Genomic DNA, 26,764 nt, shown 5'->3' on the forward strand with positions numbered 1-26,764 from the left:
GAAGCCATGACTCCCTGAGGCCTTCTCGGCTTTTTCAAAGCCTTGTCTGCGTCTGACGGCTTTCCCCAGAGATCACACTTGGATTTCACAAATCTCACCCATGTGTTGCTGAGTCCCACTCAGAGTTTTATAGCAGGGCTGAGCCTGATCCTGTTACGCGCATGCCAAATCGAAGTTTGTTCACTACACCACTGTAACCCCTCTCTGATCTTGTTATCCTACACTGTGGCATCTGTGTGACTGCACACAAAACTGCATTCAACTCCAGTGAGCCGTGCTGTCATAGCCAAGTCTATTTTTATATGTGAAAAATAAGGCGGCTGGCCCACAGTACAGTAGATTAAATAAAAACACATTGGCTTACAAGCAGGTTTTGGCATGTCCTTCAACCGACCCAGCGTTGAACACTCTGATTGTGAGCACTCTCTATTGTTTTACCCCATCTCTCATCTCTAGCTAAAAAGCCAACCCACTCCGTAGACAGTAGTCTTATCTGTGATCAGAGCTGATCCGTTTATCACAGCACTGACCATCCAAGGCACCAATAGATCCTCATTAGGGCCTTTTTATATGGGCTTCTGGGGGGTTGGCCAGACTGGTGATAAGGTCACCATGCTCCAACATGATGAGTGAGTCCATTCAAACGCCAAGCCAATCACATATTATTCCTAACAACATTCACACTCCCTACGCTCTTTGAACTCACTGACATCCGCTGTGAGGCCAAATTTACGATGCTCTCCCATGGGGCTGCTTCAAATAAAGGAAGGGATGTCGAGGAAGTGAGGAAGAAGACTGGTCTCAAGTTATAAAGTTATTTAGTCTTCTGCCATTTGCTGTTCTAGGGTCATGCTTCCTCCAGAAGGCCAAAGTATATGAAAATAACTGCAGATGAATTATTTCGGCAACACAAGTGAATTCAAAGACATGCTCACTTGACCGGCATACATCTTTATCCCTCCAGGGAGTCGGGCCCTGTGGGAGATCAGACAAGTCAGTATTTGAAGTAGATCTGCTCCTTTGTGACTAGTTCAGATACAAGCCCTTTTCACACAGAGATTCATCAATATTGCCCTAATGAAGGCTTGCTTTTACGCAAGCCACTCCAGTGTGTCAATTCATACAGCATGCCAGCGTTGCATAACCAAAAGAGGCCTGTGGGTACACATCATAATGTTGAGATCTCTGTGTTTTTTTTTAACATGATTACCCCAATTTCCACCTGTAAATCTAAAAATGTAACCGCGACTCTTTAGAATCATATGGATGCTATGTTGTGACTGAGATCCTGACCCACCATGCATCGTGGAAAGTGACAAAGATACATATTTTGCTCTAAGTTACATCACATAATCACCATCAATAAATAGCGGTCCCTGTCAGGCTCTCACCTCCAATTGATAGAAGTTGCCAGAGACAGTAGTTAAAACGTTTTGCCCTAAATGACATCGCATAATCACCTCCATTCAACTGCAGGAGCTGCCGGGCCCTGTTTATAGGGCTGACATTTTATTACTCACATAAGATGCTAAAGACACCGCCTGCTATCACATTACTGTTGTTTGGTCTTGTCTCATTGCTTTGTGGGATGAAGTGTGGGACATGTCTCTTCTATTTGATGAGTGAAAGCAGTGTTGCCAACTTAGCGACTTTGTCGCTATATTTAGCGAATTTTCAGACCCCACTAGCGACTCCTTTTCAATAAAGCAACTAGCAACAAATCTAGTGACTTTTTCTGGTGTTATTGGAGACTTTTGGAGACTCTAACGTGAAAGCGTGTATCGTTCTTGCACTTCTCAATACAGCCAATAGAGTCTTTCTTTACTGAGGAGATGGCAACAGTGAGGGAAGGATCTGTTTAGTCATCAGACTGTGAATGCCATCAGACCGACACACCCCTGCCTCACCCTGCTGGCTTACCCTTACACACAGATGTCGACATACTTTTGTTGCAGCTCTTTCACTACCTTCTCTTTTGGATCAGAGGTGGAATGAAACTGTACCCCCATTCCGCCTCTGTAACATTCACACAGATGGCAAGGCAGAATATTGGTGCAGAGTTGCCGCCTTGAAAAGACAGCGTGAATGGGGCTACAGTAGCCTATGGCTTGTGTGATTCATGGACTGCAACTGGCAGGGCACTGACAGACAGCTACATGAGTAATGATGTGAGCACAAGGGCCTTGTTTTAGCCAAGGTTACAGCCTTCGGTTTAAGAGGTACATGCAAGATCCTTGAACACAGCAGCAGACAGCAGCTTAAGTTTACCCTGGGGCCTAACAACACAGCTCTAACAGAAATATAAGAGTGCAACAGTAATCTGGTTAGATAGTGCAACGATACAATGAGATAAACAAGGGAGCCAAAGACAGGATTAATAACTTCAGTGCAGTTTTACTTATTTTATAGGCTCAAACAAACCTCATGCGAGTCCAAAGGAGTTCACCAGTGTTGTGTCTGTAGATTTTTAAGAAGCTTAAAATCTTGTTTGTTCAATCTATTAACAAACCGAAATACAAAGCACCTCTAATGACCAGATTCGTGAATGGTCAATTGTGTTCGGATAAAAAAAAAAAAGCAGAAAGTTCATCAACTTAAAAGTGAGCATGCTTGGGAAACGCATGTGTCAGTGTTTGAGACCCACTTGACAATTGTCTATTAAGTCTTGGAGCTCTCTTTTGGGTTAGCAGGCAAGATATTGCTGGGCAACCAGCCGTGGCACTGATGAGCTCCAACACATACATCTGCTTGTTAACCACTACTAGACAGCTGAGATGCAACAATCAATTAATGAGCTTTAATGCTGAAGGTAGGCATTGTTTTATAACTTTGGACTAAGCCAAGCTAGCTGTTTCCTTTTGCTTCCCATCTTGATGCAATGCTAAGATAATCTTCCTGGTGAGCACACAGCATGTGTAGGCTAATCTCTGCTATCAAGAGGTCCCTAAATTAAAAAAAAAAAAAAAAAAGACTTAGCGTGGGATCAATCTCTGTTTGAACATGGTTGGAAACATTTGGATAATTTAAGTAGGCCTACACAACTCAACAATTCAACCAAGGTCTAGTCGATTTCAGACATTTTAACTGAACTTTAATAGACAAGAATTGTGTCCATCTTTTTGTCTCAGTCTCAGAAAGAGAACTGATTATTCATCAAGCTACTTGTGTAGCATACATAAAAAAAATCAAGTGGGTAACAACAGCATTTTTAATAGAGATGCCCCAATCCATGCTGTTGCTAAATTGTTGTGAATGACACTGCATTGTTTTCTCATCATTTTATTAAGCCTACATACTTCTATCTTCATGGTTTGTGTGTTAGACTGTTTTGTGTTTTGTCAGCAAATTGTATTATTGTCTTGCAGTGACTTTACCAAAAGAGCTTATTTTCTTTACATTTGACGTGTAGTTTTTAGTACTGTACTTTTTTCTTTGTACTTGAATATTTCCATGTTCTGCTACTTCCACTCCACTACACTTTCTAGGCAATTATCATACTTTTTGCTCACTACATTAATTTGATATCTTTAGTTACTAGTTACTTTTCGAATTGTATACTGCATCTGAGTGAAATCTTTGATTGTATTGACAATTAGATAAACAATAATAATAATAACAATAATGATTTTTTTGTTTTTGTTTTTTTTTAAACCCACACTGCAACTTCTGTTCACGATCTAAGGCATCCGAGTCAAATAAAACTTTTTCAGCCTACCTGTTGCACTCTGTGGGCGCTGCCAACAGATGGGATGTCCTCCGCCGTCTCCAGCAGGGGAAAGTCTTCGTACCTTCCCGTCCCTCTGCCTGCAGCCTGCTGCTTGATGACTGGTCCCAGCAGAGCGGCGGTGGTGAAAGGTTGCGGTGCTCAGAGGACCGGCAGCCGGCGACTCACAGCGCATCAGTCGGTACCGGACTACGTAACACCAACTTGTGTCTACTAACTCGTTAACTAAAGTGTCTGCAGCGTTTTTATACTTTTCTTTTCTTTTCTTTTACGCTTTGCCCGGCCGCTTCAAATAGAGTGTTATCTACGGATGTTGGGGTAAGAACTTTTGAGTCGCTCAACACAGATTACTTTTGTAAAATAATGCCTTCGCTCGACTTTACGACCTTGACTGCAGCCCTCCACTCCGGGGTTCAGTGTAATAAGACTTTCTCCGGTTACCAGGTGGAAAGAGTGACAGGTTGCGATGCAGTTTGTGCGCAAGCCTGACCGAACAACACAGTCTGGTTAATGTTTGCGTCTAATCTGCTGTGAACTGTTCCATTCAGCCAGGCCTGCTAGAACAGTGTTTTCATGTTGATAACATGAACATAACAGCATGGACAAGTTTCTGCAACATTCGCGGTGTTACAGATTGTATACATTATGCAAGAAATGTTGAGTTTAAAGCGATTTTCATGTAGTAAGTTGTATGTCTAAGTCTCACTTCACTGTATAACGTTATCCCCGTATGTATTCCAGAGAACGTTACAGGATATATGGTATCTTGCTACGATGCAAAAGTGCTGAGAAACTTTTGAGTAGTTTGGTCACAGTTTTTTTTATTTTTTTTTTTATTTGAGTGTCCATGTTGGCAGAGCTGCATGACACCAGCGACTGGTTTGAGATCAGGGGTCTCATTTATAAAGCTTGCTTGAAATGTGCGTTCGTCACCTTCTAAGCATACGTTTTGATTTGCACAGAAATGGCCTGGAAGTGGAAACGTGTGTACATTTATAGAAACTTTGACCGATGCCTGTGTGCATTTCGGGGTCAGGGGGAATTTGCGACACCGATGGTGATGTGGTGAATAGAAGGCAGCTAGTACTGTACAGATGAAATGTGAGATGTTCTACACTTGATTTCACATGATATCAAATGTTAATGAAAGTGTCACTTCAATCATCAAACCAGCATTGTTGTTTGGACTTTTAGTGAAGGATAACTATTTCATGAAAAACAATACCTTTCAGTTGTAAGAGATACAAGCCAACTCACGTCGTCTTCTGTGCTCCAGCACGGCGCAGCAGACAGGACTGGATAGTATAGTAACATCAATATTTCAAACTATACTAGTCTATAATATCTCTGCTTTAATTTCAACTTCTCAAATTTTAGTGCAGATTCTCTGCAGTTTAATTAATGAGGCCCCAGGACCCTAATATATTTCATTGAAGTCGTCCTCCAGCAGTGGGAGGACAGTAAAATATTGTGCGTTCCCATCATGCAGCATTATGGACAAGTGGCACCACAGTATTTATATGTTTACAGCAATGACTGCTCCACTTACCAAAATGATTGTGGTGATCAGTATTCTCCCTGACCCTCAAAATATCAATTGAAAATGGAAATGTGATACTTGAACACTATTTGTGTATTTAAGGTCTGTTCCGGTGAACTCAGCCTGATTTATGATTAGGGCTCATTATGACGTGTAACAATTGTGTGGGAGCTGTTCATGGCTTTATTTCCAGGCTTTGATAATTAATACAATCAAACAACAGTGATGTTCTGGAGAAGACAGTGTCTTTAGTGCGCTCTGTGCACATTTGTGCTCATTGCACGGACTTTGCGCACAACACTTATTTGAAAATAAATTTGTACAATCTGGAATTAATTTGTCACCTCACCATCACCTTCACCTATTCCCCTTGCCATAAAAATGCACATTTGCATCCGTGAATTTACCCGTATTTCCATTTTTCCAATTTTTTTTTTCTATATCCAAATGAATGCTTAGAAAGTAGCATACACACATTTCATGCCCTTTCTTGTATGTAAGCAAGCTTAATAAATGAGGCTCCTGGTTTCATAATCCACTCAAGTTGCATTCTTTTGCAGCCTTGCCAACTTTTATTATGTCCAGTACAGTAACGGTGTATGTCATGTCAAGTGGCAGAACTGTGTGTACTTCTCAGGCTAGAAGTACTGTGAGTTCAGTTATGGGTGAGGGTCTCAGGGTGGGCTTGGGCTAGTTATCCCCCAGGGAGGCTGTCACAGAAACTTCAACTCTGAAAGTTTAGAACACGAAATGGCAATTATTCGGCTCCTCTTCTTTTTCTCTGCTTCATACAAGGACATTTTAATTTGCTGTTCAAACTGCTTGACTTGGAAAGCCTGCTTTTTTATTGAGAGTGGTCTGGCATGGTTCCAAACAAAAAACTTTATAATATTAGTGAATGAAGTAAACAAAAGGTTAATTACAGCAGATGATATGTGATATACTACAGCACATATGTGATAATGGGTCAGAGAGTGCTTAAGCTCTACAGGGAGATTTTGTGATCGAATCCCCCCCACGGAGTCGAGACACTGGTGGTAGTTGGATGACTCTTCTGAGACATAAAGGCTGGTGAAATGATGAAGCTTATGAATCTGTGAAGACTGGGTGATGATAAGGAAGTAGGAGGGCTTGTGCAAAACAGAAGCATGATTGAACTAAAGGCAGCAGACAGTCATATTTAAAAAGACAGCAGCAAGATGATAGGCCAACAGTGAGGGTGCGTTGCTGTGCTACTGGATAGATTTGCCCTGCTGATGTGAGCAGCTGGTATCAATTGATGGCCTCAGATAATGACAGGCAATTATAAGTTTGCATGTGAAATTGAAAGGATGGTGTGACAAATAAACTAAAAACTGGCCCTGTGAAAGAGTGGTCTCCCTGTCTGAACTTTAGTTATGGCTTGATTTACTTGGTTTCCAGTTGAAATGCTTTAAAATAGATGGCAAGCTATGATTCAATAAATCAAACAATTTAGCTACGCTTTCAGTGTCACAGTGTTCCTAAAGGGCAAGTTGTCAAGTTGCTGATGTGTTTGTGTGCCTTTCTGGACTCTATGTTTTTAACATTTGCAATGTAATGTATTGGTGTTCCTTAATTAAGGCTCTATAGTGCTGTTCTTTTTGAGTGTTGGGATACCTGTAACATTCAATCCAGGGTTACTGTTTGAAATTATATCTCACTGATATGAGCCTCCCTGTTCACGTTTCACTCTCTTATCAGAGCTGTATTTAGTATTTAGTGCTTATGCAAATCTAACAACTTCTGCTGCTGATTCACATTGGAAACATAGGTTGGCTTTAATTGTAAAGCAATCACAGGAAATGCCATATTTCTCTGTAATTTATTTGTCTGTAATGTAAAACCGTGATTTCCCAGCTTTGGATCAATAAAGTCTATCTATCTATCTATCTATCTATCTATCTATCTATCTATCTATCTATCTATCTATCTAAATACACTCTATAAATTATGGTTATGGCTGAGCTTTCATGCAAACCTACCTATCATTTAGCAGAAAGTATAGTGTTTTTTTGTGCTTTTGGATACATCCAAATACATTTCTGTGAGTTTGAGCCTGCTTTGGCTGGGGGGGTTCAATGTAAAGCTCACAACTGAGATTGCGAATGAATAACTATGTGACTTTTATAATCATTTTGTGTATTAATGATGAGCTGTGTAAAATCAGTTACTTTTGAGCCTGAAACTGCAACTCCAACCAAACACAGGTTAGAACAAAAATCAGTAGTCATAGAAGACTGTGCAGTTTAGTCTCTAGCTAAGTAATTACTTCAGAAAAAGTGCTTCCCATAAAGTGTAATCAATTGCTCTCAACTGCTAAAGCATAATGAATTCCATGTTCAGCATTTAGACTTTAGGGTTGATTGCAACACAGTACTGTTACAGCAGCTTTTCCCATGGAGAAAATCAGGGATGGTGCAAAAATTGAAGACTTGGGCAGGTTCCAAGTTCCATCATAACAGCCTGCATAATGACTCAAAACAGTGTTCTGCAGCTGGTGTTGATGAGGAGCACGTAGCCTTAAAGTTATGACACAGGGCTGTTTAAAATTGGAATTTGAGCATTTGCATTTTGAGAAATAAGCATCTTTCTTTTTCTTCTTCTCCTCTCTCTTGCAGAGTAGAGTTGGATAACATGTGAAGGATTTGCCAGAATCTTTGAAGACACACTGAGGGCTGAGGACGATAACTGATCTCCTTTGATGTTGTACATACACCTTGTGCCATGGCTGGTCTTGTGATGTCTGAAGTAACACTGCTCAGGTGTACATTTCTCTTCCTCTACTTGAGTGTGTGCATGTGCCAGCGTGACTGCACTGGTGTGGACTGTCCCCAGCTGGACAACTGTATCGAAGAAGTGCTGGAGAGTGGCGCCTGTTGCGCTTCGTGCCTACAAAAAGGGTGCACGTGTGAGGGCTACCAATATTACGATTGCATCAATGCTGGATTCAAGAATGGTAAAGTGCCTGAGGGAGACTCTTACTTTGTTGACTATGGCAGCACAGAGTGCTCCTGTCCTGCAGGAGGGGGCCGGATCAGCTGCAGCTTCATCAGCTGTCCTGATATGCCACCAAACTGTATCCAGGTTTTAGAGCCTGCGGACGGTTGCATGCAGTGCGAGCGTGTAGGATGTGTTCATGATGGGCAGACGTATGAGGCCGGACACTCCTTCCACATTGACTCTTGCCGAGTCTGCCACTGCCCCAAAGAAGGGGGGAAGCTGATGTGCTATCCTGTGCCAGACTGTGATTTGCAAAAGGTCCAGAAACCAATGTTAGTTGCACCAACGGGGGAGGACAGCAGGGGCAGCAGTTACCCCGACAGGTTTGTTCAACAAGGGCACAGGGATCAGTCCACACCATATGGCCATCTTCTAGATAACCCTAATGGGAACCTTCCTCTTTTCAAATTGGACGAGGAGGAACCAGAAGAATACGATTACAGCCCTACAGACTTTCCAGAGACCTACCCTCAATCTCCAGTCTTCCCCACCCAGTCCTCCTCCTCCAAGAAGATTATCTCTGTGTCCCAAGGCTCTGACAGACCTGACACAACCTCGGCTCTTTCAAGCTTTGGCGGACCAAACAAGCTGGAGCTGAGAGAGCGATATGGAGTTCACGACCATCCTATAGACGGAGAGGAAGTGACAGAAACTCCCCTGAAAGCAGAGCAGAGTACTGTCAGGACACATATACACAAAGGCGCTACTACTTCTTGGCAGCCCTCACAGGGGCTAACAAGCATCTCATTCAGTGATCTTACTGCACAAACAGATTTTGAGAATCCATTGTATGCAGTCAAAAGTTCAGATAGTGTCATATTTCCACTAAACCAAGAATTTGGGCCTGAACAACACCCAGAGTATTCACATATGATTTCAGAGAGTACAGTTTATCATCAAACAGACTTTAAATCTAAAACACATCACCAAAATGCAACAGATAGTGTCACACCCACAGGCTCAGTGAGTCAGATCGACATTAATCCTCCCAAGAGAGGTACAGACAGTCAGCAGAGACGATTGGATAGAATAAACTTTTCACTGAACATGTTGAGAAGCCCAGAGAGCCTAGTCCATCTGCAGGCAAGTTCAGATGATCAGAAAGAATTACAAGGGACAGTCACACCAGACCATGTGGAAGGGAGGGATGGAGAAGAAACTGAAGGGGATGAGAAGAAGGAGGAAATAGTATTTCATCACTTCACTGGGCCTGAAGGAGGGGACATGCCCTTCAAGGTAAAGACAGCACAACAAGAGAGAAGCCATGAGGAGTCAGAGAGCAGCAACTACAAAAAGACCACAGCTGAACCAAGCACCAGCTCTCCCAGGAAGCCTGAGTTCCTGACAACCCCCATGGTCCATTTCATTACCACCACTACCCAGCTGCCAGTAGGGTTCACACTGGACACTGAGCCCAGCAGAAAACCAGGCCAGATGCTGTTTAACCTTCACAGTGAGGACAAAGAAGAGGTGACAGAGAAAGAGGAGGACAGGAAAAATCCTCCTAATGTGTTTGTCAAAGCTGATGGAGGTAAGATCCATTCTACAATAGGTCCTTGCATTTTAAACTAGAAACATCATCATCAATTTTTTTACAGTTTTACACAGTAAAATGGTCAATATATATATGTTTCCTGGACACAATAATTTTTTATATCCACATTATTGTTCATTTAGAGCTTCTATATGATAATATATTAGCACAAATTATGAAGATTGGTCTTAAAAATCCAGTATTGCTCGGGCTTTACTTTTTTAAAAGTAGTATTTCATCTTAAAGCATCTACAAGGAACTTTAATTTCATTGTTGATTATGGCAGCCCATACGTCAGCAATAAAAGAAAGTAAACTTTGTTTTAGTGCCGTACCACCCGACTACAGAGCAGTTTCTTTCCTCTGGCTCTGAGATTCTTCAGTTCATCCTCAGAACTCCACCATAAAACACATTTTTAATTACATGATATTTCGTTTTCTTTGTTTCGTTTCGTTTTCTTTTCCGCTTTTTCCGTGAGGGTCGCGGGATGTTGCCGCTTTTTATCCCCCTGAGGGGTTGCGGGGCTTACTGGGGCCAAATCCAGTTTTACTCATGGGTGAAGGCCAGGGTACACCCTGAATGAGTTGCCAGCTCAATACAGGACCCTTACTGATGGCAGTGGCTGCCTAACAAGGTGCCAACTGCACATCAGGAGCAAATTCTGGGGTTGGGGCTGGACATGTAGATCAGTCCCGTCCCCTGGGGAGCCGGGGATTCGAACCAGCGACCATTCGATCACTGGCCGCTGTAGCTCAGTGGGTAGAGCTGGTGGACCAGTGTTTGGAAGGTTGCTAGTTCGAATCCCTGGCTCCCCTGGGGGTGGGACTGAGCTACATTACATGATGTTTCTGACCTTGATAAGTTAGAATCAGACTTTGTCAAAGACTTTATAATTAATACTATATGACTAAACAGAGGTAGCCAATCTTCTATGGAAGGTCATATAGAGGCATCAGAATTAAATCGAGACTGTTTCATAGCCAAGACTGGAGGCCCACCTCTCTATTACCACAGTGGCATCGTCATTATTGATGTCAACCAGCAGTAAAACATTATGATGTGACATGGTGTTTACTGGAGTTATTGCTACTTTATTAAGTCTATCATTTTTTCACTTCCTCTTGGATACACTCAGATAAGCCAAAACATTAAAACCACTGGTGGTTAAATGAATGATATTGATCACCTGGTTACTTTTCACTTCTTAAGTGGCAACAGAGTGGCAGCCCGACGCAGCAGCTCCCTTCTACCCTTTTCCTATAAGAAATTTTTTTGGTCTTTTAAAACATTTTTTTTTACTCTTTTTAACTCTGTAGCACTTTACGTTTAGTGCATTTAACTTTAGTGAATTAAGCTTTAGTAATTTTAGCTGCTTCCGAACCCAAGCCGGAGCGATGGCATGGAACAAGAGGTTGGAGAGGAGGTGGAGATACAATCCCAGTCTTCTCTCTGTGCTCATGGGAAATGTGTGCTCACTAATTGACCAGATGAATGAACTCTCTGACCTGGTCAGTGGACAGCAAAAGTACTGGATAAGAAGCTGGGTGGAGGGCTTGCTGACTTTGTTAACTCCAAATTGTATCATGAAGGCAACATTCTACACGCCTGATGTTGAGGTGTTAGCTGTTGAACACAGGCCATACCATCTGGAGTTCTCAGCCACCATTGTTGTCACTGTTAACACTCCACTGTCTGCAGTGGTGGCATGTGCTTATGACATCATTCACTCTAGCAGCGTGGACCAACAGACACTGCTCTCCTCATAATAAAGATATTTCAACAATGTGGATATCCAACTTCACCAAGCTTGTTACCTGCAACACCAGAGGGGATGAGACCTTGAACCTACTGTATGCCAACATTAAGAAAGCTAGATGCAGATCCACAGCCCCCCTTCGTAAAAATCAGCGCAGTGCCTGATAAAGTTCACTCCTACATACAGGCCTGCTGTTAGGAGACAGCCTTTTACAGGCAGGACTGTGCAGACTGTGTCTGTGGAGGCGGTGGAGTTGACGACATTTAGAGTTTCACTCAATGTGTCTCCGCAGCCGCCATTCTCACATGAGCGCACAAAACAAGCAACACAGTGCATGCATTCAGGGTCAAATAGTGAACTCATTTACCACAAAGTATAGAGTAGAGGGAAAATACATGTTAACAGTAGTAACAGAGCCGCAACAGAGCTGAGATAAGTCTATTTTGCTATTGACACTTAGCAACTGCAATGGTTTTGAAAATGTGACAAGCAATAAGTTGACATAAGTTGCCTACATTAATAAGTTAAAATAACTCGCCGTTGACTTTTGCTTTCACACTTGACATGAACACATTCATTTCACATTAATAAAAATAACTTAATCCATAATGAAAATTATATTTTCTTTGCAGCTCTATACATGTAGGATATTATATAATCTAAGACTGCACCTTATACTGTATCTCTAACACTTACAAGCCCTATACATTTAGGTTTTACTACAGGATTGCTGTATCTGAATAGATTGCACAAGTGTTGCTTTACTGTATGAAGCTCGCCACTAAAATAACAGAAGGATATTCTGTATACAACCAACACATTTCATCAAAGTCCTCTTTAAATAGAGCATGCAGAAGATAAAATGAAGTTCAAGCTCTTTATCTATTAGTAGGCTGGGCATAATCAATTAATCTTTTGATGATATAATGTAATTACATACACACTGCGTGCCACTTTTGATTTATTCTCAGGCCATTTGCACATTGATTCATGTTAATGTGGGCTGTGGAATGGCTCCTAGATCATGGTCTGATCACAGAGTTACTCCCTTAAAGTGACACATTGCTGTGTCCTCTGTAACATATGCAGGTGGATAAGCTTAGGAGGAGTAGTAGATCTGTTGGGGTGGCAGGGTGCTCTTATTGTAGATAAAATGCTTCCTCCTGATAGAAACGCCCCGGCCCAAAGAAATGTGTATGCTCAAATTGTTTGATTGGAAATACAGGGCAGGGCCAGGCATGGTCTCTCCCCAGGCTGCTGATAATGAAGTTCATCATCTCAGGTTGGCCCCAGCAAAGCAAACAGGATTTGGCACCTCTGTGACATCTGTCACAAGATGCCTGATATATTTATAAAATTGTCTTCATGGTTATCTTTTTGAAAATGAAAGGCAAAGTTTGTACTACATGTTATCAACTAGAAATAGACCTGGTTATGCATTTGAAGTTTTCTAAAAACGTTGCACTAAAATGAAAGAAGGCCTTTTTGCTTTTATACCTGTGCATAATATCCTACTTCTTTTTTTTCTTGACAATGAGTATGTTGTTATTTTAATATACTGAAAAATAGAAAAATCATTACTGGTGACAGATGCACCAGTAGTTGTAGTTCTCTTCCATTGCTTGAATAATGTACTACTTTGAATAATTTTTAGACAGTACAACTTATCTTTGTTGCAGTACATATAGTCTGTAGAATTAAAAAAAACACTGGACAAAAAGCCCAGTAACACCCACCAACATTTGGCGTTGTCTCTAATGTGATTGTCTACAATGTTGATGAAGCTTCTCAGTCATCCAGGTCATGGTAATTGTAAGTGCTGTATTATAGGCAACTGGACGTGTTTCAGTGTCTTGAAGACTTTTCACTAGAGATGTCCCAATCCGACCATGTGAACGGAAATCGGGGGCCGATCACGGGGTTTCAGACTTGATCGGAAACAGACGTTACATCCCGATAAGGGATTAGATATATATATATATATATATATATATATATATATATATATATATATATATATATATATATATATATATATATATATATATAAATAAATATAGAGAGAGAGAGAGAGAGAGAGAGAGATGAGAGAGGAGAGAGAGAGAGATAGAGATAGAGATAGAGATAGAGATAGAGATAGATAGATAGATAGAATTACTTTAATGATCCCAGACTGGGAAATTTTGTTACAGCAGTAGTGGGTCCGCAAATAAAACACTTAAAACACATAAATAGAATCCAATATATACATAGTGTATATATACAGTGCACAGTGTGCTATAAACAATAATAGTATATACAACAAAACAAAATATGCAAAATATACTATAACAATAATAATATATACAACAGAACATTAGAGAGACCAGAGTTCTCTGTCAGGCAGAGGTGAGAGAGTTATTGTATAAAGTAATGGCTTGTGGCAGGAAAGATTTCCTGTATCTATTGCTACGACAGCGAAGCTGAAGCAGCCTTCCGGAGAAGGTGCTCCGCTGTCTGACCAGTGTGAGTTGGAGAGGGTGGAGAGGATTATCCATGATGGATAACAGTTTTTTCAGTGTCCTCCTCTCCACCACAGCCTCCAGAGTGTCCTGTTTGCAGCCAATCACAGAGCCAGCCTTCCTGATCAGTTTGTTGAGTCTGTTGGTGTCGCTGGCTCCGATGCTGCTTCCCCAACAAACCACAGCGAAGAAAAGTACACTGGCCACCACAGACTGATAAAAGATCTCCAACATCTTGCTGCACACGTTGAAGGATCTCAGCTTCCTCAGGAAGTAAAGTCTGCTCATCCCCTTCTTGTACACAGCTTCAGTGTTAGATCTCCAGTCCAGTCTGTGGTTGATGGTAACACCAAGGTACTTATAATCCTCCACCGCCTCCACATCCTTTCCCAGAATGCACAGAGGTTGGAAAGCTGTCTTCCTCTTCTTCCTGAAATCTATCACCATCTCTCTGGTCTTGCTGATGTCCAGCCACAGGTGATTCTGTCCAGTCCACTCCACAAAGTTGTCTACCAGTGCCCTGTACTCCTCCTCCTGTCCCTCACTTATACACCCAACAACAGCCGGGTCGTCAGAAAACTTTTGCAGGTGACACGACCCGGTGTTGTACTGAAAGTCAGTGGTGTATAAGGTGAACAGGAAAGGAGACAGTACAGTCCCCCTGTGGAGCTCCTGTATCACTAACCACCGCATCAGACAGAACACTGCCCATACTGACAAACTGTGGCCTGCCTGTCAGGTAGTCAGTAATCCAGGAGATCATTGTGTGGTCTACACCCATCACCCGAAAGCTTCTCCCCCAGTAGCAGTGGCTGAATAGTGTTAAAAGCACTAGAGAAATCAAAGAATGTGATTCTCACAGTGCCTCCTCCACCATCCAGGTGCGAATGGGCTCGTTGCAGCAGGTAGATGACAGCGTCATCAACTCCCAAGTGGGGCTGGTAAGCAAATTGCAGAGGGTCTAGCAGGGCTCTCACCTGCGGCCTCAGGTTGGCCAAAACCAGTCTCTCCAGCACCTTCATGACGTAAGATGTGAGGACCACTGGTCGATAGTCATTGAGGTCTGATGGTGTTGACTTCTTTGGAATAGGAACCAGGCAGGAAGTCTTCCAAAGCACCGGTATTCTTTCCTGACCCAGGCTCAGGTTGTAGAGGTGTTTTAAGACAGGAGACAGCTGGCTGGCACATGTCTTCAGGATCCGGGGCTGATACCATCAGGGCCTGCAGCCTTCTGCTGGTGGAGTCTCTCCAGCTGTCTCCTAACCTGGCCTGCAGTCACAGTCATGCGGGGGAGGCAGCTGGTGTCTTCAGTGGAGGACGAGGAGGTGGAGGAGGAGGTGAAGGTGGAGGAGGAGGAGGCAGAGGAGGAGGAGGTGGAGGAGGAAGAGAGGTGCTGCACAGGAGAGCTCACAGCAGGGGAGTGAGGGAGGAGGGGAGGAAGCATTAGGGGCAGTGAGGGTGTGTGGGGGTCTGGAGGTGTCATGGAGACGACAGAAGGCTGTGAGCTGAACCTATTGAAGAATCTGTTCAGCTCGTTTGCCCTCTCCAGGCTGCCCGATGACTGTCTGCCGCTCACCTTACACCCAGTGATCTGCTTCATACCAGTCCACACATCCCTCACATTGTTCTGCTGGAGTTTGGCCTCCAGCTTCCTCCTGTAGGCGTCTTTACAGGCCCTCAGCATATCCCTGAGTTCATGCTGCACTCTCCTCAGTTCTTCCCTGTCTCCAGACCTGAACGCCCTCTTCTTCTTGTTAAGAAGGGCTTTCAGGTCATTGGTGATCCACGGCTTATTATTAGGGAAGCAGCATACAGTCCGGGTTGGCATGGTGGTGTGTTCACAGAACCTGATGTATTCTGTGATGCAGTTGGTCATGCTGTCCAGATCCTCTCCATGTGGCTCAACAAGTGCATCCCAGTCTGTCGACTCAAAGCAGTCCTGTAGTGCGTCAGCAGCCTCCTGAGTCCACCTCCTCACGCTCCTAGTGTGGACAGGCTGCCGCTGAACAAGGGGGATATACTTAGGGGTCAGCAGAACCAGGTTGTGGTCAGATCTTCCAAGAGGGGGGAGGGCTGTGGGACTGTATGCATCCTTAGCATTTGCATACAACAGATCCAGTGTGTTACAGTCTCTGGTGGGGCAGTCAACATACTGGTGAAATGTTGGGAGGGTTTTGTCTCTGAGCCTTTATCAGCGCGGCGAGCTCGTCCGTCTTGCTCCCCAGAGACCTCACGTTTCCCATGACGATCGCCGGTACAGCCGGTCTGTGTCTCCTCTTCTTCACCCTCCATTTCACTTACATATATACATATAAATATATATCTCCATCTATAGATCTATAACATTTTAAAACAAATGGGAAAAATGTGTGTGCGCAAGGCACGGGTCAGGTATTGGTAAACATAATGGCCGGCCACCGCTGTCAAGGCTTTTTGTGCCTCTGATTCATGTCTTCATGTCACTCCGCAAGTAGTCCATTAATTTGTCACGACGGAACTTCATTCAAAGCAGAACTTCTACACTGTTTAAGTTGAGTGACTGAAATCATCGTCATCCTATTCAAAGGCTGCAACAGGCGACTCATCGAACTGGGGTGAAGTTAGTTTTAGGTTTGATATTTGGTGGGTCCAGCCGCGACTTGAGGTTTGCCCAGTGTTAGCAGCAGGAGGACGGTTAGCTTACCTCCCAGAGCCTCGTGCTGAACCGCTCGAAACTGATTTAGGGACCATCATTAAATTGCTTAGCATAAATATATTAATATCAATATAATATCAAATCCAGCAGCAGATTGTATTAGTAAACTGGTGAAATGAGACACAGCTCTTTTATTGTATTTTAGTGCTTCCTCTATTTTATATGAATATTAATATGCAGAAATTGTCATTTTTTTTTCTCAATAGCTTCCATGTCATGTGGCCCACTGACTTCTGAAACAGATTCTGTTTCCTTTAAAAAAATCTATAATAATATAGAAAATATTGGTAAAAAAGTTCTCAAGAGGTTGAACATGTGGGGTAGACTATTGATTTCTTAGCTGAAGCCAACAACGGGATAAAATAAATGTAAAGAGAGACATAGTGGAGCCGTATATTTTTTCTGCTTTTTTGTCCTTTGCCAATCACACCTATGATATGTGTTAAATGATAAAATCAGGTGAATAAAATAAAAAATAAGCGACATACTGGATCTGTTTCTTCGCTTTTCTTCATTTTTATAATGTATTATAGAAGTATTGGATTGGGACTCGGTATCGGCAGATACTCAAAATCAAATGACTCAGAGGCAAAAAAAACCTTATCGTGACTACTTTTCACCTCTCATCCAAGAGGCTTCTTCAGTTTTAACTAACTGGAGGGGAGTTTGCAGGCTTTTACATTCTGTGTGGTAGTGTCCTTACAGAGTCGTTAAGGAAATGTTAAAGATCTTGAGTTTCAGAGTTTTTAGGGCCACTTCATGTGGGCTGCTAGGGCTAGGTGAGCCCAGGTGTGAATGGCTGGAGATAACTCAGTAAAGCATTGTAGGTGGGTGATAAGTAATGTCTTAGGCCACCTACTCTGTTCAAAGACGGTCGTTCCAGTTTGACATAGATTGATTCTTTTACTCCTTTCAAACCATCTGTCTTCTCTGGTCAAGATGTTCACATTATTGTCCTCAAAGGAATGATTGTTCTCCTTCAGATGTTAGTGGACAGCAGAGTCTTGACCTGAGGAGTTGGCCCTGCTGTGTTGGTCCATTCGTTTATGGAGAGGTTGTTTTGTCTCATCAATGTACAAATCTGTGCAGCCCTGCTGCATTGAACAGAATAAACTACATTGCTCTGTTTATGCCTGGGTGTTTTGTCCTTAGGATGCTCAAGTTTCTGCCTCAGTGTGATCATAGGTTTGAAGTGAACCGGGATATGATGTTTATTAAAGATCCTCCCGAGTTTCTCAGATGTTCCTATGACATAAGGAATGACAATGTTACATTTCCCCATCCCCTCCTCTCTGTTTGCTGTGGATCAATTAAAGGTTTTGACAAAGATCCAGTTTGGGTAGCCACAGGTTTTAAGTTCTCCCCTGATGTGCATCTGTCTCTCTCACAACTTGTGCTCCAGTGGGTGATGAGAGTCGAACAGTAAGTATCTGTGTGTGTAGCTGTTGAGGCAGCTGTCTTCTTCAATGTGACCTGCACAGTCTGAGAAGGGCAAAGTGTCTCCCCTGACATCTTTATGCATGAATTTGATGTTTTGTACACTGAATAAATGTGTTCTGTGAAGGCTTCCACTCCCTTTGTTTATGTTGACCCAGGTGTCGTCCACATATCAACCAATGGCATGGAGCAGGTCCTGTAAAAGTAAACAAGGCTCTGCTCTCAACTTCTTCCATAATGGTTGGCCACTATTGGGGACACCGGTGAGCCCAAGGCACAGAGTGTAGTCTGTAGTAACCTTCACTGTCTTGGAAGTAGATGGTTGTTAGACAGAGGTCAAGTATGGCACAAACGTGGTATGGGGTGAAGTTGGTTCTGCTGGACAGAGTGCTGTTTTATAGCAGGCATTTCTTCACCATGTTAATAGCTTCTAGAGAAGGAATTCATGTAAAAAGTGATGTGGCATCTTAAGAAACCAGCATTTTGTCTGAGTCCAGCGTTATTTCTCTGACTATGTCAGCGAAATCCTGTGAATTTTTGATATGGTGTTCAGTGTAACAGACCATAGATACATGTGATGGCTTTCCCATGTATAGTCAATATAATGGCCTGTCAAAGTTATGGTTGCCAAGCCTGACTGGACAAAAGGGGGAGGGATTAGGAAACAGTCACCCGCAGCTTAGATTTTAAAAGGTTGTGTTTATGTCAACATAATGAATAATGGAATAATACCATGGCTAGAAAAATTTCCTTTTTTCCATCCTTTCAGAAATGTTTTGCAGCATTGGTACTGCTGAGAGCATCTGACACGCTAATTGCTGGTGACTATTTGTTCCAGTACATAATACAGCCTGTGAAGTGTGTTAAAAAGCCTGAAATCTTAGCTTCTAATTAAGTAATTGCAGAGTCACTTCCATCGATAAACAACCCTACCCAGATTCATAGTGATTATTTAAACATTAGTTATAACATCATCAAAAACAAGACGTTGAAAAAAGTCTCCATAGCGGAAAACACTTTTTTTCCAGACAAGTCCCCACTGGAGCCTGTGTGCCTCTGCAGCCACTCTGTGTTATCCTGATTTAATCCTTAGACAGTCCCTTTAGAAAAACTGCAATTAAAATGCCAGTCACACTCCCGGGCCCTGACAGATAGGATGGTCATGGAATATGGCTCACACAATATGGACTGCTCATGGCTGCCCACGCGGCTACACTGCAGAGAGACAAAGAGTTTTTACACCATCATTTCCATAGAAACTTGTTAAACTCTTTGAGCAGAGCTTATTCAGCCGACTCTCTCAGACCTGCATCGAGGTAGTCTGCATGTGTTCAGTGAATACCAGACTAAAGTTTCCATCTGTTCACCTATACACTGCTTCCTCTGGGATAAACGATAGCAAATACTGAGCTTGTGGACTTAGGACAAATGTGACTTTGATCTAAAATCTTGATTGTGTTGATGCAGTGGAGTGTATACACAAAGCTTATACTTATGCTACTATGTATATGTCTGGATTAGTGACCGAAATGATTTACCTCTTCAAAGTAATTACCGTACAAACATTTCAAACTGAGCAATGTGTAACATATGATGAGAAAATCTATGAGACACTGTATTAAATGTGGCAGCTGAAATGACTGTGACGGGATTTCCTGGCTGCGTGGACATTTATCTGAAATCACATGTCATATTGGAGCACTTGTCTCATACATTAAGGGATTCAAGACATATGGAAAGTGTGGACTCACTGGGGTAGGCCCTAAAAGCAGCACTTACACTATTCGCAGAAATTCAAGGGCCTACTTGTGTGATGTATTACCAGAAAATGTCACTAAGTCTGTAAAACTTCTCGTTTAGTTTGTGGAGGACGGTTTTGCCAAGTTTCTTGCTTGATTTGGTGAATTTTATGACTGCTTGCTAGAAAAAGTAATTAGCGACCTTTTGGGCAGACCTTAACTCCTCTCCCTTTAAGAGAGTTAGCTGTAGTTCTCAAGGAATGTGCTCTCATTTGGCAGAACTGGTGTTCAGAGAGAGAGAGAACAGCAGCAAGTTCAGTTGACCAATCAGCAGCCAGACAGAAATGTATGTGTACCTGACAACAAATCAAAGATTCCTGTTATTTGCCCAAGTAACTCGTACTATTTTAACCTCAAATTTAAATTTGACTTGAGCTTTAAGTTAAGTATGTTAAAAGGTCCCATATTGTACTCAATTTCATGTTTATACTTTTCATACTCAGTGTATATAATATGTAATATGTAATTTGTGACGAAGTAATCTGTTAGAATACTATATTACTTTTTTGTTGTCGAGAGTAACAATGCGTTAGTTCTGCACTTGAGGTAATCCGTTATTTAATTTTTTTTATAAAAGTAATCCTTAAATGGAAAAAAATGTTGTTTTTTCCTTTTGTTGCCACAAAAATGTTGTAATATACTGGAAGCATTTGACTGTTTTTTTACTGTCCCACTTCTTACCAGGTCTCTGCGTGCCAGCAGAGAGTAATCCTACAGTTGTGTCAGTGTGAATGCGTAGCAGACAGCATTATCTTCATGGAAATATTCCCATTATTTAAAGGACGAGAACATCATAGTGAAATGGAAGTTGTGCAGATTTTTGGTAACTCTAAAGTACTCTAATGTGTTACTTTTCTCACTAGGTAACACAGTAACGTACCAAGTTACTTTTTAATGGCAGCACATTTTTTAATGTAATGAGTTGCCCAACAGTGACTATAAAATGCATATTGCAGCACCTGTATTGGTCCTCTGTCTGAAGGGTCTGTTTTAGGTTCCCCCCGAAAGGCTTTTTTCTACAGCACTTCCCTTTTGTAGATTAAACAAGAAAGTCAACTGGCTCTTGCTTCATCATAGTTGAAACCATATTAATAGCAGGGTAGTATTAATTCCTCTACTATTGTGAGTAAAGCAACAGTAAAGCAACAGTTGAGTAGATTGTTTCTGAAGAAATCCATGGGCTTCTCTTTGTGTTCGGGATGTAAAGTCTCCTAGTAGCATCCTAACTTGTTCGGCTTCACATTGTCAGAAGCTAATATTTTGAGACACAACACACTGTGGTTCCTCCTCATTACGCACCGCTGTACTGGTGAAGCTGAGGGTGAGATATGCTTCATCATACTTTCTTGGTTTTCTTTTGCTTAGTTGTAACATTTGGAATAGATTCATCCTTAGCTTCATGTTTACCTGGCAGCCCTTTCACAAACGTGTCCATCATTTGCTGGCTAGCAGTGCAGAAGACCAGATCAGAACTGGCTGTACTTTACATTGAAGGTGCAGGTTTTTCAAAGCACTCTGGGGGCACTCGGCACAAAGTTGCGCACATTGCAAATGTCATTGCTAGTTTCAGACTGGTGCAGTCGTCACTTTCAGATCCAGCGCCAACACTGTGCAAATGGCAAATGTTTAAACATTCCATGAAGGCAGTGATGTAAAAAACATGCAAAAGATTGTTTTTACATCATGGAGGTTTTGAATAAAGCCATTTGCGGTTTGTCTTTGGATATGCAGCCTGTAATTTAAGCCATGGCTGGTTTTATCACCCTAATATTTTCTCCGACACCAGTGTTGATTAGAGGCATTTGCATTGCATTATATTTATAATCACTACCTCAAAATGACAAATTAATCAGTGTTGGAGGTTTAGAGAGTGAAGGGTAATTTTGGGACAGGCACAATATTTGAATGGTTTTCATTCAAAGGCAATTAAAGTAGTAGACTGTGAAATGTTTCTACAACTGGGTGACAACTTTTTCTCACAATGTTTTCTGTTTTTCACACTGTGTCACTCTGTCCTTTGTTTCTCAGCAGGATAGCTTTTCAACTTTAAATTATACTTCTGCAGTGTATTTAGTTCATCATTCAAGGGTTGCTGAGGATTGCAGTTAGATTAAATATATAACATATATATTCTAATGCCTTAGAGCAACTAGTCCTTTGTTGTATATTTTGTTGAGTTGTGCACTTACATTATCCCAAATTTTTCCAACAAGGTTTAAATGCTGTAATCTGAATTCCCTAACCCATGATTTTGTCTAAGGTACTCATTGGGTCTCATTTGGTCATTTGGTGAGAGAATAAACATAAGTGAACTAAAGCTGGGGTTGAAAAAGACTGTACAAACCAGCAAAAGCAAGCAAAACCTTGAAAGTATCCAACAGAAAAAATAACTCTACCTCCTTCAACCCTCCCTTCAGACCCACTCCTCCAAAACACATGTGCACTGCCTACACAGTGCCCTGTAGCTCCACCTGGTAGATGTATTAGTGGCTAGTTCCCTATGTTCAACACTCTCTCAGCTTTTTAGACTAATACAAAAAAACTCAACTCTGTTAAATGCCGGATGCCACAATCATGTAAACACAAGCAAACTAGCTGTGGCAAGTGTATCTCAGTCAGATGAAGCTACCCTGTGCAACAGTAACTGCGATTGTGTCCTTTATGCCAACATTAGCCGCTGCAGCATCATTATGGTTCCCCCTACCTGCCCTACTATGAGTCTGATTGGTTGGCTGTGTTGGTTGCGCTCTCTATGTCGGAGACAAAATGCTAACTCACACAGTCAGCGGTGTTATTGGACTGAGCAAGGCACTATGTTTTGAATTAGTTTTGATGAGGAAGTATATGACCTATGTGTCATAGGTAAAAAATATATCTTGATTATTGGACTACAATCTCTGATAGCTTCTTAAGATAGGGTGTATTTGAATGTCAGGCTTCATGAACTTATGGATGGAAACTAAGTCATTGTAATGAGGAATTTTAAAAACCCAGGTTTGTCAAGCATCAATTTGACTTATTTCTATTGGTTAATTGTTGTGGAGACAGCACTATTTTAGAGATAATCAGATGTACAGGAAATGTCCTGGAAGTTTGATGAAATGCTGGCAATACAACTGAAATGTGAAGTGTGAAAGATGTATACAGTAGTATATGCAATTTACAGTGGTAGGGATATTAATTTATAATTCTGGTCGATGACATGCCTTGTCGTTCCACCTCTCAAATCATATAAGAGTGTGATTCCAAAGACATTTCAACCTGGGCTAAAGCAACACTGTCTGACACAACTGCAATCCTACAATTGCTGCTCTTTTTTTGTAAACGACGGTTAAATTGATGAACATCTCATATAATTATATCTTTTATTAATTTTAGATTCCTTTATTCCACTGAACTCCTAGACTTCTTGTATTGTATTTTATTTCTATTTTATTTCTTACATATTTTGTGTCTACTTGTTTTAATATGTGTGTAAGGCAAGCTTGACTATGGTGCGATTAATAAAGTTGTTTTAATCAGAATCTGGATCAATATGAAAAAGCAGGCCTATTGTCATTGTCAAGTGAATTAAATTGTCCGTCTTGTGAACACAAAAATCAGACCAATTTTGCCCATCTTCTTTATCTATCTATAAATGCACGGAATCTCTGTCTGTCTGTGTGTGTGTGTGTGTGTGTGTGTGTGTGTGTGTGTGTGTGTGTGTGTGTGTGTGTGTGTGTTGGTCAAATATCTCTGCGGATAAGGATCACACTGACTCGAGACTTTCAATATGGCTGCTGCGTGGTTCAGTGGTGTGCATCTAAGCATTTGTTTGGACTGCAATGATACCGTGAATAAATTATTTCATAAATGCTTCACAAATTCCGCCGAGCATAGTCCACCAGAGCCACCACCACACCACTGAGGAGATCCGGAGACGCGCGGACAACAAAGTGGAATCGGAATCTGTGGATGTTCATGTGTAGCTAGCCGCTAGCTAGCTGCTAGCGGCTAGCTACACGGCCCACCACCCGAGGTGACGGACCGGCCGCATCGGCATGTCCAAAACCGGACCTAGGGTAAATAATGTCCGCCACGCTTTTTCGCAGACATTGCCGTCACGTTTGCTTTGTGTCTGGTGCAGGAAGAAATGGTAAAAACGGGCTTTTGTCACGAAAGTGTCCAAGCAGCAAGTTTGGTTGTTGAGGAACAGGAAGTTGTGGGAGGGACCTAGGCGGATGATTGACAGGCAACGACGGTCGGACAGCGATATTGAGAGTTGAGAGATTTGTTACATTTAGCGTGTTTGGAGTGTGTAGTTAGTGTGTTGTGTAGTGTTTGGTGTAGTGTGTTTAGTGTGCAGTGGAGTCGGTTTTTCGTTTAATGAGTCAGAACAATGAGAAGATGCTGAATGTGGAGCAGGCAGTGCAGCTTTCAAGGAGCACAGGCAGACCTGAGCATTGCCTGCATTTAAATGTAAATAGTTACATATAACTTTGTAAAGTTTTTAAATGTATGCACAAATTTAGCAAACAATTTATATTTGCATTATAAGTAAAACAAAAAAATGGTTTGTTGTAAATATGTTTATTTGTGGTTTTCACAGTAAAAAAATCTAACTTTTTCTACTCGGATTTTATGGGTTTTTTGTGATTTTAGGTCCATTGTGTTAATACAGTTTGTCAAAATAAAAAAAATAACTGTACAGTCACACATGTGAGGTTGTGCTAAAAATAATGACACCAAGTAAATAGTTTTTAAGGTGAAATATAATGGCAAAATCAAAAATAGTCAAAAACAGCCAATTATACCCTGGAATATCAGATTTCACAACAAACCTAAATATCCCTGACGTCCCACCTTCAAACACAGCCTCATTTGGCCATCCATGAATAGGAATACACTTTTGTTACGGGCACTGCACTAGTTTATAAAAAGAAAAAAAAAACTTTGTAATTTGATCGTTAATTTTTTTTTTACTTAAAATGTAATTCAGATAACCAACCATCAAATAAAAAACTAAATAACAGACAAGTAACAAATGATAATTTTTATTTCTTAATATCTATTTCTGAAAGAGAAAATCGAATGACCAAAAGATAGACCAGGCCATACATTTTTTACCTGTTATCTACATTGCTGGAGGTTCCAAATCCATTCTCACAAGTGTTCCTGCTCAGGAATTTCAAGCCATTTTCCTTGCAATGGTCTTGGGTTTATGAGACACGGTGTCTGTTAAAGGCTGCTAAAAACAGAAATATAATGTTTGTTTTTTTGACATTGAACAGTTATTTGTGATCAAGTTTTTTCAAGGAATTTGCATTTTTGAAAATATAAATGAAATATTATGACATTTATGATTTTTGGAATGACACCAGGAAGTTTTGGTGGGTTTTGCCTCATGCCGCATGACAGCTGTAGAAAGAGGCATTAGGTTAAATGGATGTCTGTCCATCTGTACGCCCAGATCGATTTGTTCCATCTTTGTGAAGGCGATATGATCAGAATCGTCATGAAAAATTGATGAGATCTTGGTTGTTAAAAGTCACTGTGACCCCTCAACGCATGTTTTTTCGGCCTTAACTGAAGAATTTATAAAAAAATTCACACACATGTCTAACTGTTAAATTGATAAAGTGATGACATTTTAGATGCAAAAGGTGAACTTTCAAAGTTCAACTTCACTGTGACATCATAATGTTCTGGCCATCATTCAATACCATAATTCAGGAACAGAAAGTGGGATGTTGGATGACCATGTTTTACAGTTGGGTGTCCACCTTGAAACTCTGTGCTGCTGGGTTGAACATGCGTGTGAAGTTTCCATGTTTTAGATATTTTAGCTTCTTTGCAGCAGGAAAAAGACTGTCCATTTCACTTTCAATTTACACCCATATTTGAAGCACTGACATCACATTGCTCATTGTTTTTGCTGATATTGATCCTCCCTCTCCTGATATATGTTGCAGCATGTGATGAAGCTCTCCATTAGTCCTCTGTAACAATATTCTCTTAGTGAAGACAGCATGTTTGTCACTGGATATTTTTCACTGGAATCATGTATCAAAGTAAAGTGAGAACTTTAATTTCTGTTATTAATGTTGTGAAAACAGTTGCGGTTTGATTAGGTTTAGGCACCAGAACTACTTGGTTAGGTTTAGGAAAGATTATGCTTTGGGTTAAAATAACTATTTCACACATCGCTTAGTAACTTGTGTTACATAATTTACTTATGTTAACTGACTTACATAGAATAACTTAAACATGTACTTGGACTGTTCTTGATCTTGATTGCAAATAACTGTTCAATGTCGAAATTAAGTTACAAAAAACAACAAAAAAACATTATATTTCTTTGGCAGCCTTTAACAGACACCATGTCTCACAAACCCAATACTACTCTTTTCTTTGTGCTATACAACTGCACTTCAGAAGTAATGCTACAGGAGTAAGTGTAGTGGCTGTGGCTTAGGGGGTAGAGTGGGTCATCTGGTTCGAATTCTGGCTCCCTCCAGCTGCATGTTGAAGTGTCCTTGAGTAAGATACTGAGCCCGGAATTGCTCCAGATGAGCAGTTGGCGCCTTGCATGCCCCCGCCATCAGTGTCTGTCGGTATGTATGAATGTGTGTGAGAATGGATGAATGTTGCAAGTATTGTAAAGCACCATTTAACTAAAGTTAAAAGTTACAAATAGGTCTACTGACAAGCATTGGTCAATAATCAAATTCCTTTACATGCTTCTCAAGAAATATTTTAAGTCTGGACAGGCATGGGT

The 26,764-nt window shown here is 41.3% G+C and overlaps 1 protein-coding gene across 3 annotated transcripts in view; it reads left to right on the top strand.

Moving 5' to 3' along the window:
• Window positions 1–3,774: 3,774 nt before the first annotated feature.
• Window positions 3,775–26,764, top strand: part of fbln2 (fibulin 2) — a 101,080-nt gene continuing 78,090 nt past the window's right edge. Inside the window, exons 1-2 of one of the 3 annotated variants that reach the window (XM_030421014.1) lie at window positions 3,775–4,042; window positions 7,904–9,816. In XM_030421014.1, coding sequence (XP_030276874.1) covers window positions 8,010–9,816 — 1,807 coding nt within the window. In that variant the 5' untranslated portion in view covers window positions 3,775–4,042; window positions 7,904–8,009. The remainder of the gene's footprint in view (window positions 4,043–7,903; window positions 9,817–26,764) is intronic. The other 2 variants (XM_030421012.1, XM_030421013.1) reach the window with 2 other exon arrangements.

The sequence above is a fragment of the Sparus aurata genome, chromosome 6, assembly GCF_900880675.1.
Source record: "Sparus aurata chromosome 6, fSpaAur1.1, whole genome shotgun sequence".
Classification (NCBI taxonomy): domain Eukaryota; kingdom Metazoa; phylum Chordata; class Actinopteri; order Spariformes; family Sparidae; genus Sparus; species Sparus aurata.